The 16,188-nt window shown below is 46.6% G+C and overlaps 1 protein-coding gene and 1 non-coding gene across 50 annotated transcripts in view; both read left to right on the plus strand.

Moving 5' to 3' along the window:
• The window catches only part of ARPP21 (cAMP regulated phosphoprotein 21), a 163,663-nt gene that overhangs the window by 106,317 nt on the left and 41,158 nt on the right, over nt 1–16,188 (plus strand). For 47 of the 49 annotated variants that reach the window (XR_011388247.1, XR_011388244.1, XR_011388249.1 and 44 more), the window contains 4 exons: nt 1,238–1,419; nt 2,214–2,318; nt 3,770–4,030; nt 8,736–8,862. Coding sequence is in view for 35 of the 49 variants with exons in the window: in XM_070072941.1 (XP_069929042.1) it covers nt 1,238–1,419; nt 2,214–2,318; nt 3,770–4,030; nt 8,736–8,862 (675 nt within the window). In the remaining 14 variants the exon portion in view is untranslated. Of the gene's footprint in view, nt 1–1,237; nt 1,420–2,213; nt 2,319–3,769; nt 4,031–8,735; nt 8,863–16,188 lie in introns of those variants that run through there. The other 2 variants (XR_011388250.1, XR_011388257.1) reach the window with 1 other exon arrangement.
• Nucleotides 9,382–9,439, plus strand: MIR128B (microRNA mir-128b). The gene has a single exon (NR_162518.1). It is a non-coding gene; the product is annotated as a microRNA mir-128b (primary transcript).

Here is a 16,188-nt window from a genome sequence, read left to right on the forward strand (position 1 = left end):
CCAAGAGGCTTGCCTTCCCCCTCTCTTGCCTTCTCACTCAGTGTAATAATTTTCAGTTATGGTTGGATATTTTTCCAGGGTACCTAGTTTTACCATGCACTCATTGTGTGACATTGGATAGTCTACCAAGTCATTTTGTGTAATAGAAAGTGAATGTTCTTTGGAATCTTATGGATCAGAGTGATTTCCTGGTTCTCTCACTGCTCTTCTGCTGTTGTTGATTTTGTTTTATTTTGTTTGATGCCTCTGAAGACGTTGCTTGGTCTCTTTCTCTATGGTGAAAATGACATTGCACAACTATAGGAGTGTCGCCAAGGGCATGTATGTAAGAAGCCTGTCTCTGTGCCTGCTACACTGGAAATCCATTGGTTCTCTCCCTCCCCTCCCCTTCCTTTCCTTCACTTTATACCCTCTACTCCTCTCTTTTCAACTCCTTATTCCTGTCATCCTTCTGGTGAGCCTTCATCTCCTAAAAAAACAGGGGGTGATGGATACCTTCCTTCACCCCAGAATCAGGATGAGACTCAAATGCTACTATTTTGAAGATGATGAATTACCCCTCCTCGGTAAGGGAACCTGCTGTTAATGATGGTGAGCCATGCGGTTATTTCCTATGGCAAAATGATGTATATTTGCTTCCCCATTAGAAGACGACTCTGTGATATGTTTATCAAGCTCTGAGACCCACAGTAGCCCGGCTTGTGTCTGTGTAGACACGGAAGAAAATGGATGTGTTGTGTTCTGTTGGAAATAATGTGTATGGAACTGATAATGATTCATAATTGGTGACAGGGCTTAGTGGGAGCAAAACGAATGTACTGGTAAACGTCTTGTGGCTGAGTGTAACTGGAGTTGTGTGCCTGAGAAGCAGTCCCCATCCCTGAGTGTATGTCATTCTGGCTGATGGCTGCGAGGGTGTCGGGCGGCAAAACGCGTGGCTTAGCAAAGCTTGCTTCTCCACCGTCCCCTCTGCTGGGGACCACTGGCGGCAGATGCACTTGTCATTGGCAAAGGTCCCTGCGGGAGGTAGATTCATTTGCTGCTTGAATTGCGTGTTCCTGCCCCGTCTCCTCTAGCTTAGGCGGTGGGCTCACAAACGGGGACGTCTTCACCGCGGTGAAGATCCTGGCTCCTGGATTCCTGTGGCCCTGCTCCTCGATTTGAGGTCACTTTCTGAATAAGCTGCTGTCTCAAAGACTGAGATGCTCACCTGCGCCATGCTGCGATTCCTTTGCAGGCCAGCCTTTTGTGAACCCTGATGGGACTCCTGCTATCTACAACCCACCTGCCAGCCAGCAGCCCCTGCGGGGCACGATGGTGGGGCAGCCCCAGCAACAGCCTCAGCAGCAGCCTTCGCCTCAGCCTCAACAGCAGGTGCAGCCACCACAGCCACAGCTGGCAGGGCCCCTGGTCACTCAGGTAAGGACTCCTGGGATGAAGGCTTCGTGACCTCAGAGCGGCCTCCCCCTGAGGAGAGGGCTATAGTTTGCAGTGGCGCCAACCCCATCCTCCTAAAATACAACCCATCAGCCTGGAGTCCTTGGTCACAGGTTGACAGGATGGCATCTGGATCCTTGAGTTCAAGTACAGATGAGTGTCTCATCCAGTGACTTGCAGTCAGGGAGCATGGTACTCGGGAAGCTGAATCCATTTTCTTTCCTTAGGCCCGGCTGCAGCCGTTCTATCTTAGGGAGCCTCTGCTTGGAGAGACACCCGGGCCCTTGGGCCATCTTGCTAACACGTTCCCATCCCACGCCAAATGTTCGTATCTACAAAGAGTCAGCATAGAAGCCTTCGTCCGCAGGAGAAACAGTTACCAATCAGTGCCCAGGGAAAGTGGTGTTCATCCCAGCAGTCCTTGGGGAGGGAGAGAGGCAGAGCTGCCTCCTGTGCCAGGGAGACAGAAACCAGAGGCCACCAGAGTGACCCTCCTTTTTCCTTATGTCTTGCTCCTTGGGGAATGTTTTTAGACCCAGAGGTTCTAGCCACCACCAACATTGAACATACTTCAGTAATGTCTTAAAAGGGTGATTGCTGTGCGGATCAGCTCCCTCCAGGCTAGTGGCTGTGTTCTGCAGGGCCTGGACTTGGCCGTGGTGGCTGGTCCCGCCTGTCTGGCATGCACGAAGTCAAGAGGACCTGTGTGGGTGCACTCCCCGTGGATTTCAGTCCCAGTGCTTTCTATAAACTGATCAGCGTTTTCTTTCTTCCAGTCTGTCCAGGGGCTGCAGGCTTCCTCCCAGTCAGTGCAATATCCGGCGGTCTCTTTTCCTCCCCAGCATCTCCTGCCTGTGTCTGCAACACAGCACTTCCCCATGGTACTGTATCACATCTACATGAGTTCTGGCCCGGGGATGGCACAGTCACTGGTTTTGTTCCTTTTCTGTGCAGTGCTGGCTGATGCTGGGCGGGTACCCTGGGCCGACTGGGAAGTGGGGCTGTGAGTGGTGTGAATGTCCGCTCCCAGACCTTGTGGACACATCTCCGCAAAATAGCAGTATCCTTCCTGTTAGCTGCCTGGCCTGTGTGGAGTGTTTCTGCATTCTGATACCCCTTTAAAAAAGAGATTTATTATTTATTTATTTGAAAGGCAGAGTTACTGTGGGGAGAGAGAGAGAGAGAGTGAGATCTTCCAACTGCTGTTTCACTCCCCAAATGGTCCAGTGGCCGGGGCCAGGAATCAGGAGTTTTGTCTGGATCTACCACATGGGAGCAGGGTCTCAAATACTTAGGCCACCTTCTGCTACTCTCCCATTCACATCAGCAGGGTGCTGGATTGGAAGTGGAGCAGCCGGGACTGGAATTGGGGCCCATATCGGATGCCACCTGGTGCCGCAGGCAGTGGTTTCACCCGCTATGCCACAGCACAAGCCCCTAATACCCTTTTAACTGTGTACCAGCTGAGCAGGAAGGGAGTGCCTTCCGGGTTGGAAGTCAGGAATAGAGAGACACATGAAATGTGAGGATCTCAGTGGTCAGTGTTGATTGATAGCTGTCATCGCCCTGAGCTCCTGATAGAAGTATTCCCATAGGATCTTAATCCCAGGACGTCCTTGTGTTCTCCCCTCAATGCACTAAGGCCTTTTGGGAACCAGCCTGAAGAATGAGCCAGGCCAGTGCGGATTCCAGTCCTGGGCGTCTCTTGACAACAGGGATGGGTGATGTTGAACTTGGGTGCTTCTGCCTCTCTGAAAGCAGATCTAGTGATGACAGCTGTCCCTTCCAGACAGAACACCAAGCTGTCCTTGTCTACAGCCCCGTCCCTAGGAAGCTGAGCCCTCAATGAAGAGAGTAATTGTTTCCATTGAGGAGAGAGATTTGGCGGTTGGTGTTGTAGTGCAACTGGTCAAGCCACTGCCTGTGACACCTGCATCTGGAGTTGTGAGTCCTGGCTGCTCCACTTCCACTCCAGCTCCCTGCCAATGCACCTGGGAAAGCAGCAGGGGAGGGCCCAAGTACTTGAGCCCCTGCCACCACATGGGAGACCAGGATATATATAGTTCCTGGCTCTTTGCTTCTGTCTGTCCCCACGCTGGCTGTTGTGGCCATTTGGGGGAGTGAACCAGCATATGGAAGACTATCTCTCTCTCTCTCCCCTCCCCCCGCCCCCCGTCATTCTACCTTTGCAGGAATCTCTTCATTTCATTTGTCCCCAGTTGCTCTTGTTTCTACACGAGCTACCAGCTCGTGTCCTGTGTCTGCCTCCATGTGAATGTCTCCTTACTGAGCTGATCTCCATGGTGCCTGTCTTTATTTTTGTGACTCACAGAGAGACGACGTGGCGACACAGTTCAGCCAGATGAACCTGAGCCGGCAGTCCTCGGGAGAGACCCCAGAGCCCCCACAGGGTCCTGTCTACCCATCCTCCCTCATGCCACAGCCTGCCCCGCAGCCCAGCTACGTCCTCGCCTCTGCGGGCCAGCAGCTTCCAGCGGGAGGATGCACAGGCTCTGGCCCTCCCATCTCGCAGCAAGTCATCCAGCCCCCGCCATCCCCGCAGGGATTTGTGCAACAGCCTCCACCTGCACAGGTAGGCGTGCCTTTCCTCACACCTGCGTCTCACAGCTGACTGGTACATTTTAACCTCCAACTTTTCCTGTGGACTATGACCAGGCTAACCTGCCTCGTCCTCCGGCCAGCACTGCTCTTTCTCCCCAACAAAGTCTCGTCCGTGCTGGGTAAAGCCTTCATGCTCAGAAAGCAAACTGAATGAACCTGACCTGACTGCCCACGGCACAGCAGAGAACCATCCCGTTTCCCAGGCTGCTGGTAGAAGTCCTAAGGAAGCAGCCCTCCTGTGTCATGTCCTGTGTCCAGGGTTGCCCAGGAAGGGGAAACCTTGGGGGAAAAAGAAGCCTGTACCTACAGGGCCGCACCCTGCCGTGCTGTGGCTCAACAAACGTTGTGCCCTGCCCCCTCCTTTTCCTATCAATTCCGGAGCATTTTCTGGAGCTAATCCACTGCTCCGGGCAGGCGTTCCTCCATGAATATAAAGGAGGCAGGTAGGCTGATACCCACTGTCCTTCCCTCTCCCCGGGGGGAAGCAGAGCTCACGCCTTTGCTCGCAGGTAGCCATTAATCATATTTAATTGACTCAAGCATGTAAGACAGCACAGATCACTGGTTTTTACTGTCTTCTCAGAGACTGATTATGTGCTACTGTTCACCACCGAGCATCTCTGGCGCTCTCCTGGGCATCCCTTGCAGAATATTGGAAGTGATTACTGTCAAGATATAAAATGTGCACAGACATTTTCTGGTCCATTTTCGAGGCACACATATCCCAAGCAAATTCCATCCTAATTATGAAGTCTGGCATTGGACGAGCTGTTTAAAGTGCAGCATCACCTTGGTGTCATTTGTTTCGCTGCCTTAACATCTTGAATAAATTATTTTCTTTTCTAGCCACACAAAACCCTCTACCATGAAATGATTTCCACTCAGCTGTTCATTTGATTTTGAGTGATTCATTCAGTTCATCTTCAGTTGCCTTCTTAACAATACCTCTTCCCTAGCGGGTTTAGGGAGATTTATAAAATAGCTTGAAGTCACAGGAGAAAGGGCTTCATTAATATATTAATTATTTTATGAGCAAATTAAACTATTCAAGTTTAATTATTGATAGAAGCTGGTATAGCTCTTTTAGCCTAACTGGCATCCAAGAGTCCTTACCCATTTCTGATCCCAGAGAAGGGCTGGCAGAATGTTTAATTGAAGACTTCTTTTTTTTTAATTTCAAAGCCACTCCCTGATGGAGGAATTTCAGTTATTAATGTTCTGTGGAAGCCAAGGAAATTCAGAGCCCACCCAAATGTCTGCAGCATGCTTGTCTTTCTTTTTCAATGGATTTTTAAATAGAAAATTAAGGATACAGAACAGATGTTGATGGTCCGTGATCAGTCTGGATGTTGACGTACTTAACCACAGATAAGGTATAGGATACAATCCATAGTGACTGTCAACTTAGTAAACATTTTGAAACCTGGTTCCCTGACTACACACAGTGGAAAGAACTCAGTTGAGATGGAGCCCAAAGGCAAAGTGAAAATGTGATAAATGTATGCAGAAGAGGAACTCGCTTAAGAACCTGGAAGGTTGATTTTTCTGACTACGTTATGTGCTTTCTGAATGCCCACTGGAAAGGTGACACGAGAAGCCAACAAGGTAACGAGAGATGTGCAGAAGGGAATAGAAGAGGTGCTCGCTTGTTTTGTAGTTTCTTTTTGTTTCTCTGAATTATTTATCTCCTCTCCTGCTCAGATCATTTTTGGACTCTCTCTGTCCTCGCCTGACTGATTGTAAATACAAAACTCCTGCCTTTGGGGCTGCCGAGACTCTTCTCCCTTTAGACTTTTCACACAAATCCCTTAAAAGGTTTCTCGTAGCCCGGTTCACCTCCCTTCCCCTGAGGAGGGATGGGAATGGCTAAGTGGCCATCTGCTTCCTGTGGCTGGAGGCCGTGATTCCTAAGGGGTAGCCAAGGCCATACGCCAGAGAGCTACTGGGTAGATGTAGTCAAAGCTCTTACCTTTTGCCAAGGTACCAAAGGAGGTAGGTGGAGAAGAAATGAAAAAAAGATGCAAGCAACAAATGAACACTACACTATTATTTTACACATAGTTGTGCTTTTATCAAACCACTAATGGTCACCAGGAAGTGTTTAAGGGTTTTAACTCCATCCTCAGCTCTGCAGGTGTTGTTTCCTGTTGAATGTAAGAGAGAAGACTGAAGAGTGGGCATTACTTTTTTAAAAAAGATTTATTTTATTTATTTGAAAGACAGAGTTACAGAGAGAGGGAGAGAGAGAGGAAGAGAGAGAGGAAGGGAGAGAGAGAGGAAGAGAGAGAGGAAGAGAGAGAGAGAGAGGTCTTCCATCTGCTGGTTCACTCCCCAGATGGCCACAAAGGCCAGAGCTGAGCCATTCTGAAACTAGAAGCTTTTTCTGGGTCTCCCACATGGGTGCAGGGGCCCAAGCCCTTGGCCGTCTTCCGCTGCTTTCCCAGGTGCATTAGCAGGGAGCTGGATTGGATGTGGAGCAGCTGGGACTCCAATTGGTGCCCATGTGGGATGCCGGCACTGCAAGCCAGGGCTTTAACCTGCTGAATCACAGCACAGCCCCTGGATGAGCTTACATTTAATCAAGACAAGAAATAAAATGCTATACTTCCTGAAAGACATGGAAATACAGTGCTGATGAATGAATTAGGTAACTGCTTTTCTTAATATTAGAGGCATCTGATGCAGAATGATAGTAAGTTTTAAAAAGAACCACAATTAGCCAGAATATAAATGAAATCTATTAGTACTCTGGAATTATTTTGTTTTTTACTGTTATAAACTACTTTATTAAAAAAGAAGCAGGAGAAATGGTACAGTACACATAGTAGTTAGCTGTTTGATTGATGTAGACTCATTCCTCCTCATACTCATAATTACCCATATTACTAGGTGGTCAGACTTACAGCTTATAACAGTCAAATGCAGTTTCATAATCACAGATCCGTACAGGTGAAGTTCCCTTTTGTTCCCGTCTTATCCCAAGGCAGACACTGTGCCACGTTTGGTTCAGAAGCAAGACTGCACTAGAAAACTGTTTCCTATTTAGCAGGAACAAATCAGAAAACAAAATAGCCCTAAAAACCACCATGCTTGAATACTTGGCTCATGATTTTATTCTGTGTATATAATACTTGAAGGCTGTTGACAAAGGTACCTCTTTTATTTCAAAGATGAGAGGAGAATAATCAAGAGGCCTGGAGAGGGAGAAAATAACAAACTATGATTCATAAAAAGATGGCCTTAATATAAATGAAATAGGCAAAAAATAGTATTTCCAGATCAAGAAACATTTGATATGACTGTATTTGAAATGCTTAAAATATTTTCAGTTATTAGGAAGTTCCAAGGGCAGGCATTGTGGTGCAGTGGGTTAAGCCACCACTGGTGATGTCCACTTGAGACTTCAGAGTGCCAGATTGAGTCCTGGCTGTTCTGTTTCTGATCCAGCGTCCTGATAATGCGTCCAAGGAGGCAGAACATGACGGTTCAAGTACTTCAGCCCCTGTCTCCCACCTGGGAGACCCAGATGAAGGTCCAGGCTCCTGGCTTCGGCCTCTTCCAACCCTAGTTGTTGTGGGCTTTTGGGGAATGAACCAACATATGAAAGATCTTGCCCTCTTTCTCGCTGCCTTTTGAGTAGATGAAAACAAAATGAATATTTTAAAAATGGAAAGCTATGTGGGTGGCATAAACGATATTGCTAACCTATTTCCTTTTTAGATTGAACATGAGTTTTAGGCACTGTTTATTTGACAACCGCACAGAAAAGAGCTTTGATAGAGGTTAAATCAGCTATTGTCCTGCTCATGACGAGCTCCGAAACTGAGCAGGACTCACGGCAGATGGCTCATCTCTGTCCATATGGCCTTGGCTGGGGGGGGCCTGACTTGACTTACATGCCTGCAGTTTGAGAGTGGGCTGCCCACTCAAGGTCCCTTTGTCCTGCCGAGGACCTCTGTCTCTAGCAGCTTAGCCTAGACTCTGTTTCCCTGGTGGCTGGATTCCCTCCCCTCCTGCAGGAGTGGAAGTCACAAGTGTTCTTAAAGAGCAGGCTTAGCCGGCGCCGTGGCTCACTAGGCTAATCCTCCGCCTTGCGGCACCGGCACACCGGGTTCTAGTCCCGGTCGGGGTGCCGGATTCTGTCCCGGTTGCCCCTCTTCCAGGCCAGCTCTCTGCTGTGGCCAGGGAGTGCAGTGGAGGATGGCCCAGGTGCTTGGGCCCTGCACCCCATGGGAGACCAGGAGAAGTACCTGGATCCTGCCATCGGATCAGCGCGGTGCGCCGGCTGCAGTGGCCATTGGAGGGTGAACCAACGGCAAAGGAAGACCTTTCTCTCTCTCTCTGTCTCTCTCACTGTCCACTCTGCCTGTCAAAAAAAAAAAAAAAAAAAAAAAAAACAGAAAAAAGAAAAAAAAAAAGCAGGCTTACAAGTCTAAGCCCTCCCTTCTGCCGCATTTCATTGGCCAGCGCGAGCCAGATAGCCAGCACAGACTCAGCATTTCATTTCATCGCACGAGGAACAGCACCACACACATGCATTGTGCGGGGAGAAGTCTGGGGTGGTCTTACTAATCAGCACACTCACATGACACCATAAGGTGACAGCGCGTTTGATGTGTGAAGGTGGTACTGCGCGTGAAGTTCTCATGGCCTGCTTTTCCTCTCATCTGCCACAGATGCCTGTCTACTATTACTCATCTGGTCAGTACCCTACCTCAACCACGCAGCAGTACCGGCCCATGGCCTCAGTACAGTACAGTGCCCAGAGAAGTCAGCAGATGCCACAGGCGGCGCAACCAGCAGGTACTTGCAATCTGTTTGCCGTTTTCTCCTCTGACCCTAGGAATTTGCTGCTGAGGCTAGCAGCTGTACTGTGGATGCGTTCCTCAGCCTGGCAATTTAAATAGGTATCTTTCTCCTACCCCAAGTAGCTAACGAAGCATTTGATTAGCTCCACGTGGGAAAGTAGCAGGTGCAGGAAGGTGAACCACGCGTCATCCTAGCATTCCCCCACGTGCATGCTATGCGCGGGCTGCAGAAGTGATGTTTGGATTCTCATTGTGTTTGAAAGCAGAGAGCCCAGCACATCCCTGTCTCCATGGTTCGTATTTCTCCCACTTTCCTACTTAATGAAAGTGCTTACCCAGTTCGTAAGTCTAGGGAACCAAACTAGGTTGATTCGACACCACCCTAAAAACACTGTCTTTAGAAGAAGACGGCTCGCACTGCAGCGTGTCTCAGTGGAACTCTGACTCCGTGCTTCCCTCTCTCCTCGGCCACTGCCTCCTGCCCAGAGCCCGGCAGCCGCTGTGCAGTGGGAAGGGGGGCCGATACACTGTACGAGAGTGAGTAGCAGGTCTCACAGTGAACCGGTCTCTTTCCCTACTGTGTCACACTCCTAATGGAATGCCGTGACCCAGAGAGAGCAGCGAGAGCCCCAGGGCTGAGCGACTTGTGCTAGGGAGAGGTTGGAGTCATTCCTGCTGACCAAACTGCGAGGAAAAATGGCTCCTTGTCACGCTGAAGACTGCCTGCCTGCCTGGGACACTGCCTGCTTGCGTGCTGTAAGTAGGTCATGTTACAGAACACGTGCTCCCCGCTGCAGCTCCGAATGCCTGCACTGAATCTATGTAAATTGCATATGCAATGGGTACAGATATATAGATCAATAACATATGCATGCTATGTGGCATTTTTATGAGCTAGGAAAAAGCAAGTCCTTGCCAAGGATTAGTAGCAATTACAAGCACCTGAAGAATACTAATGCTGACACTGCTAGCATTTTGTCAGATTGTAGACAGGATTAAATCCTTCTGAGCTGTGGATATCTCTGCGTTCTTTAGTTCATCTCGTGGTCTACTTAAAATCTGCAGGAGCAGAATTAGACGCTGGTAACAGTCAGCCAGAGTTGGTCTTGTGGCTACAGGGTATTAATTCAGGGAAGACTGTATCTGACCTTTGAATTGACTTTGTAATTTTAGAGTAGCAAGAGCACAAACGAGTTTCAAATTCTTAGTTACTTTCAGGAAAGCATGTGTCAATATCTTCTCTGATTCTTGGGAAATGCTATTATCTCCATCATTGTGATGATAACTGTGCTGTCGGTCTAGAAATCTATTATAGTAGAGTGTTGTTTTCTTTCTGAATTGTCTCTAATTTTCCTCTGCTAATGTTTATTGAAGAGCTCATGGGTGTAATCTTCTTCATTTGACTCAGAAGCTGTCGACTTTTCCTTTTGGTTACCCATGAAGTTAGTAGAAGAGAGATGCAGATATCTGATTAGAATGATTCTGCTGCCGTTTAGCTTGGCGCCATTGTGTGGTCATTCTCTCTCTAAGAGGGATTTCAGGCCTTGGGTCCGAGAGCGATCCTGTAAAGGAATGTGATTCCAAATGAGCCACCATCTGCTGAGCCATGTCCTCCAGGTCTGTGAGGGCTGAGGAAGCTGGAGGAATATGTGAGCTGGGCAGCAGAATTAGATTTAGGACAAGTGTGGAGTTCCCCACTGACTCCCACACCGGCTATTTCTCCTCCCCAGTAGCTTCGCTGATAGGTGACAACAAAGAGGTAAATGCCAGTGGAATTTTTGCTCTTTTCTAAAGCACGGTGGGAAAACTTAGAGATGCTGGTATCCCCTGCCACACCTCACAGAAACATAATTGCGATTCCAACTACACTGCAGGCAACCTGGTGGCCTGGACGTGTCCTGTGCTCCCACACCACCACCCCCAGTGTGAGACAAAGACACTGTGATAAGCCGAAAGAACTGCAAGACAGCCCTTGCTCAGACTAGAAGCAAGGCCAGTGCTTTAGGCGCCAGGGAGTGGGGAGCCAAGGAGAGTGAAGTCTACAGGAACAGTGTCTCCCCCAGCAGTGACAACACTATCACATGTACGCAGGCGAGACTTCTGAGGTCCTCGTTTGTGTGACTACCACATCTCACATCCAGTCTAAAACTGCAACACAGTTCCCATCCTGGTGCTGAATTTACCAAGTATTTGGGAAAGCAGATGGCGTCCCCTGATTTTACAGAGAATGACCTCTGCTGATAATATCCAGCTAATTCAGCTCTGGGACAGGATACAGAGGCTCTGAGTGCTACAGCTGTGAAGGCGTTTGCTGAACCCAGTGGGAACAGCGGTCTACCCAGAGGGACATGGCAGTTAATTTGTTGGAGCAGGGCTGTGGCAGTGGACTGCCTGCAGAGGGAAGAGCCTTGTCAGACAACTAGAAAAGTGGCATTTCCTGGAGGAGCTTGAAGACAGGCCCACATAAACGAGGGAAGTGGAAGCCTTTACTGTAGAGAGGTCTCTAACGGGAAAATCACCCATTGCCACTCGGCCATTATCAGGTGCCCCTAACATCGCAGGGAAAATTTTCTTCATGAGGCAATGTCTGATACCCCAATTCTGCATTACTGTTGTGAGATGATAGCTTAAAGACTCTAGCTTTGAATTATTTTGACTTTGAAAGACTTGGAAGTGACAGTGTCACGAGAGAACAAATTTGCTCAGTGGTCAGATTTTGTAATGAAGTGTTGATGATGACACCTCTTACCCCTGAATGTGTTAGACTGAGTTCAGTAATCAGCTATCATACTGCTTTTAGTTAATGCCTGTGTCACTACAGTTTTCCTCTTGCTGGAAAAACATCCTTAAGGTCACAAAAATACTAGCGGTGATTATATCCACTACTGGCTGAGGATGGTGTATGAGCTAGTGGCTATGCTAAGTATTTACAAACAGTGTAATCCCACCGTCAATTTACGTGGGAAGCATTAGCATGTCTGTTTTATAGATGTTAGAGATTATTGCTCAGAGAGGTGAAATAAATAACCCTGGATCCCAAGGTGGACCCTTACCGGAAGCACCCATACTGGAACGGTGTTAAGCCTGCTGGAAACCACCTTATAGGAAGAGCATAAACACACTCACTCAAGTTGCCTTTACTTGCTGGCATCATTAATAAAAGCTAGCATGTTGGAACTAAACCAGCGTGCCCATGTTAGAGGCAGGATATATTTTACTAATCGCTCAATTAGAACTGATCTAAAAGCAGAACACATCAGGATAACTAGGCTTTTGACTCCTGACCCAGTGCAGTGTTCCACATTAATCTGTGAAGTTGGTCAACAACAAAACACGGCAGAGAGTCACTGAGACATTTAAATGCTCAAACGCATGCCAGAGAGGAAGAGAAAGGACATACTTCTCAGATGGTGTTTCCAACTCTGTATGTCCTTTCCAGTTGACTTGAAATATGTATAGCTTCATTCTTCAGTCTCCAGAATCGTAATGGTGTTCTAAAGCAATAGAAATGAACTTAGAGGCCGGCGCCGCGGCTCACTAGGCTAATCCTCCGCCTAGCGGCGCCGGCACACCGGGTTCTAGTCCCGGTCGGGGTGCCGGATTCTGTCCCGGTTGCCCCTCTTCCAGGCCAGCCCTCTGCTGTGACCAGGGAGTGCAGTGGAGGATGGCCCAGGTGCTTGGGCCCTGCACCCCATGGGAGACCAGGAAAAGCACCTGGCTCCTGGCTCCTGCCATCGGATCAGCACGGTGCGCCGGCCGCAGCGCGCCAGCCGTGGCGGCCATTGGAGGGTGAACCAACGGCAAAAGGAAGACCTTTCTCTCTGTCTCTCTCTCTCACTGTCCACTCTGCCTGTCAAAAAAAAAAAAAAAAAAAAAAAAAAAAAGAAATGAACTTAGGAAGTTTCACACAGGTGCACAAATGGGCGTTTGGGAAAGAGGCTGGGTTTGGTATCAGAATAATCATAGCTTTATTAACTTGTTGGAAAGTGTTCATCTTCTGTTTTTTGAAAGAGATTACGTAAAATCAGTTCTAAATCTTCTTTTAATGTTTGGTTAAATTCTCCAGAAGCCATCTGAACCTACACATTTGAAAGCACTTCTTTAACTTTCTGTTTATGGGTAATTACTGAGTTTTCTAAATTATCTGTTAAATTCCTTTATGATTATGCAACTATCCAGATGATCTGTTTCATCTTTGTTGAATTTTGGTTGTTTGTTCATCAACAAATTAGCCCCTTTCTTCTTATTGAACTTAGAAACATAAACCTGGTAGTCATATTCCTTTATGATTTTTTCAACAGCTTTCAGGATATAATGGGACATCCTGCTTCCTTCCTAATACTGGCAATTTTATTTTATTTTTTAACTTATTTCATTTGTGTCTGTCTTGCTAGATTTAGCAATTTTAATAACTAGCTCTTCATTTCATTGATTTTTTTCTGTTGTTTTACTGTTTCAATTTCAATGATTTCTTCTCTTTATTATTTTATTACCTCTGCTTATTTTAAGTTTATTTTGCTCTTCTTTTTGTAGTTTCTTGAGGTCAAAAGTTACGTTACTGATTTGAGGCTTTTTCTCTTTTTCAATGAAAGCATTTAGTGTTATAAATTTCTCAGCCTTAATTTAGCTGAGTTCCACATGTTTTGATATGTTATATTCTCGTTGATTCTTATTATAGTCACTTGTATATATTATTCATTCTCTCTGAGATTTCCTCTCCAACTCACAGACTATTGGAGGGCTGTTGCTTAATTCTCAAGTGTTTGGAGATGTCTTGTTGTCTTTCTGTTGCTTGCTCTAGGTGGATTCCATTGTAGTTATCTAACACGTTCTGTATGCTCTCAATCCTTGTGTAATTGATGAGGTTGGCTTCATGGCTGAGGATGTGGTCTGTCTTGGGGGATGTGCCATGAGCACTTCAAGAAAACGGAGTAGGCTGCTGTTGCTGGGTGGAGTATTCTACACACGTCACATGGATCTGATGGGGTTATTTTGTTGTTCAGATCTTCCATACTTTCACTGATTTTCTACTTATTGGCTCTATCAGTTACTGGGAGGTGGATACTCATAATGCGAACTAGAAGACTTCCTGTAGCCCTGAAATGAGTCCGAAGGCAAAGGCTATTCCTGGAACCCAGGGATGGAGGAGGGACTTCGAGGGTATGCAGAGCATGTTATCATGTGGTTCTTTTCTCATAGGAATAGGAAATATCTCACACTTTGAAAGACGTTAGGAAGATTCCATGGAATTAGGTGGGAGGTAAAGGCCCTATGAACACCGGTGTCTCACCCGGCACTCGGCCCTGTTGCTTAATTTCACTGATGGCACTTTGGGGTAGGTAGGAAAATAATGATGCCTGCTGGAAGCAGACAGTCCAACAGCTCTGCCTTCCTGACGGGCCAGGAGAGGAGGTTTCTGAGTGTTATGAGAATAGGTCAGTGAAGATAAGATGCCGCACAGCAGCACCAGAAGTTTAAAAAGGGAAAGCGCACGCACACACACACACACACGCACACGCGCGTGCGGGAGCCTTAACTTAGATTAGGTTATAACTGCAGCAAGTCACGAGGTGTAGAATCTGAAAACTGCTTTAGAAGATCCTTTTCTTCCACCTTCCCTCACTCCCAAATATCTGCTGTATAATTCATTTTGGGTAAAGCCTAGTTTGACACAGCATTTCCACTGAAAATGTTTTACCTTTCACATTATAGTTCAAACAGAAACCATGAAAAGGAAATCTTAAAAATACATCATAATGCAAAACCTCAAGCAGCTTTCTGGGGCAGGAGCTGAACGGTGCGTCACTTCGCTGAGCCTACTTAATCTACTTCCGTGCTGCTCGTCTCGAGTCTCCGGGTTGACAAAATGATGTAGTGGTCTACCCGGAGATACTAGATACTAGCTACTAGAGTTGGAAACTTGATGAGGATAGGTGTGTGGATCCTTAGAGAGTTTTCAACTTCTTTACTCTCTCTTTTCACTTGTACTGAAGATAAACCTCGCCCTTGACTTTCTCTTTAGCAATCTGCCCCACAGCCATCCTGAGAGATGACTGGTGCAAGTGAAAATGGAGTTTGAACTCTCAGTTTTGCAGAAGGAGGAAACAGACCAGCAGAGCAGACTCCTGCCCAGTGTTGGGCCAGTGAGGCAGCTTCCGGCACTTCAGGACTTGGAGATTTCATGACAAAAACCCGTTTCAGAAATTCGGCAGGCTTACTCAGACAAGGACTGACTTGTCAGATTCTGCTTTTGAATACACTGGTACTTCATGGAAAAATGAGACCAAGTGATAAGTGTATTTGGGTGTTTTTTTTTTAAATCCATGCATGATTTGTTCATAATATGCATTTTCCAGAAACATTTTGAGGTATTGTCATATGTGAACGCAGAACCATCTGACGTGTGCTGGTTTGATGAAGAACACGTAGCAAGGGTGGAAACAATGCCTTGATAACTCTCAGAGGAGTGTCCCTTTGCCTGACCAACAAGGTAGAAATAAACTTTGCCTCAGGTCTGCTGCTTGTTCAGTTATACTGAGAGAAGAATGATGGATAAAGATACAAGAAGGCTGCAATGACCTTAACATATATTTAAACAGCAACACACAGATAAACGGTTAAGGAACAGGAAACCAAGCTAGGGAATGTAGATTCTGTCTGTTTTATTTTACTAATTGATAATATGTTAATATATAATACAGGAATCTTTAGGATACACTCTGACCTGTAGGATATACACTGGATCTAACATCCATTCTACAGTTGAATAAACCATTTGTGTTTCTTCAATAAATAATTGGAGAGCTGGAGAATGTCAGCCTCCTGGAAATACAGGTGTTTAAATGGACCATTTTAAAATACCTTCCATTTCTTTAGGGATAGCTATTCCACTCCTTCTACATACAAATCAAGAACTCGTAAATGTCATTTCCAACCCTCACCTTGGGGAAGAGAGGTAGGAATTATTGTAGCCAGTGCTGCTCAAACATCAATGTGCGAATAAACTAACAAGGTCTAGTTAAAGTGCACATTTTGACTCCGTAGTTCTGGAGTCAGTCCCAGTATGCTGCCTTCCTAGCAGGCTCCCACATGGTGCTGATGCTGCTGGTCTATCAAGCAATGGATAGTATCAGCCCAGTATATAAGTTATTGCAAAGGGAAGGGACCTCCTGAAATTCACTCTTTGACTTATTTTAGATCTAATTTTTAATACTTTATAGTTAACATAGCAGATCTTGTGAATTCAGCTAATGAATATTTTAAATTATATGCTAATATTTAAAAATGCAAATCAGGTTAAAATGTAAATATAGAGGCACCA

The sequence above is a fragment of the Oryctolagus cuniculus genome, chromosome 4, assembly GCF_964237555.1.
Source record: "Oryctolagus cuniculus chromosome 4, mOryCun1.1, whole genome shotgun sequence".
Lineage (NCBI taxonomy): Eukaryota > Metazoa > Chordata > Mammalia > Lagomorpha > Leporidae > Oryctolagus > Oryctolagus cuniculus.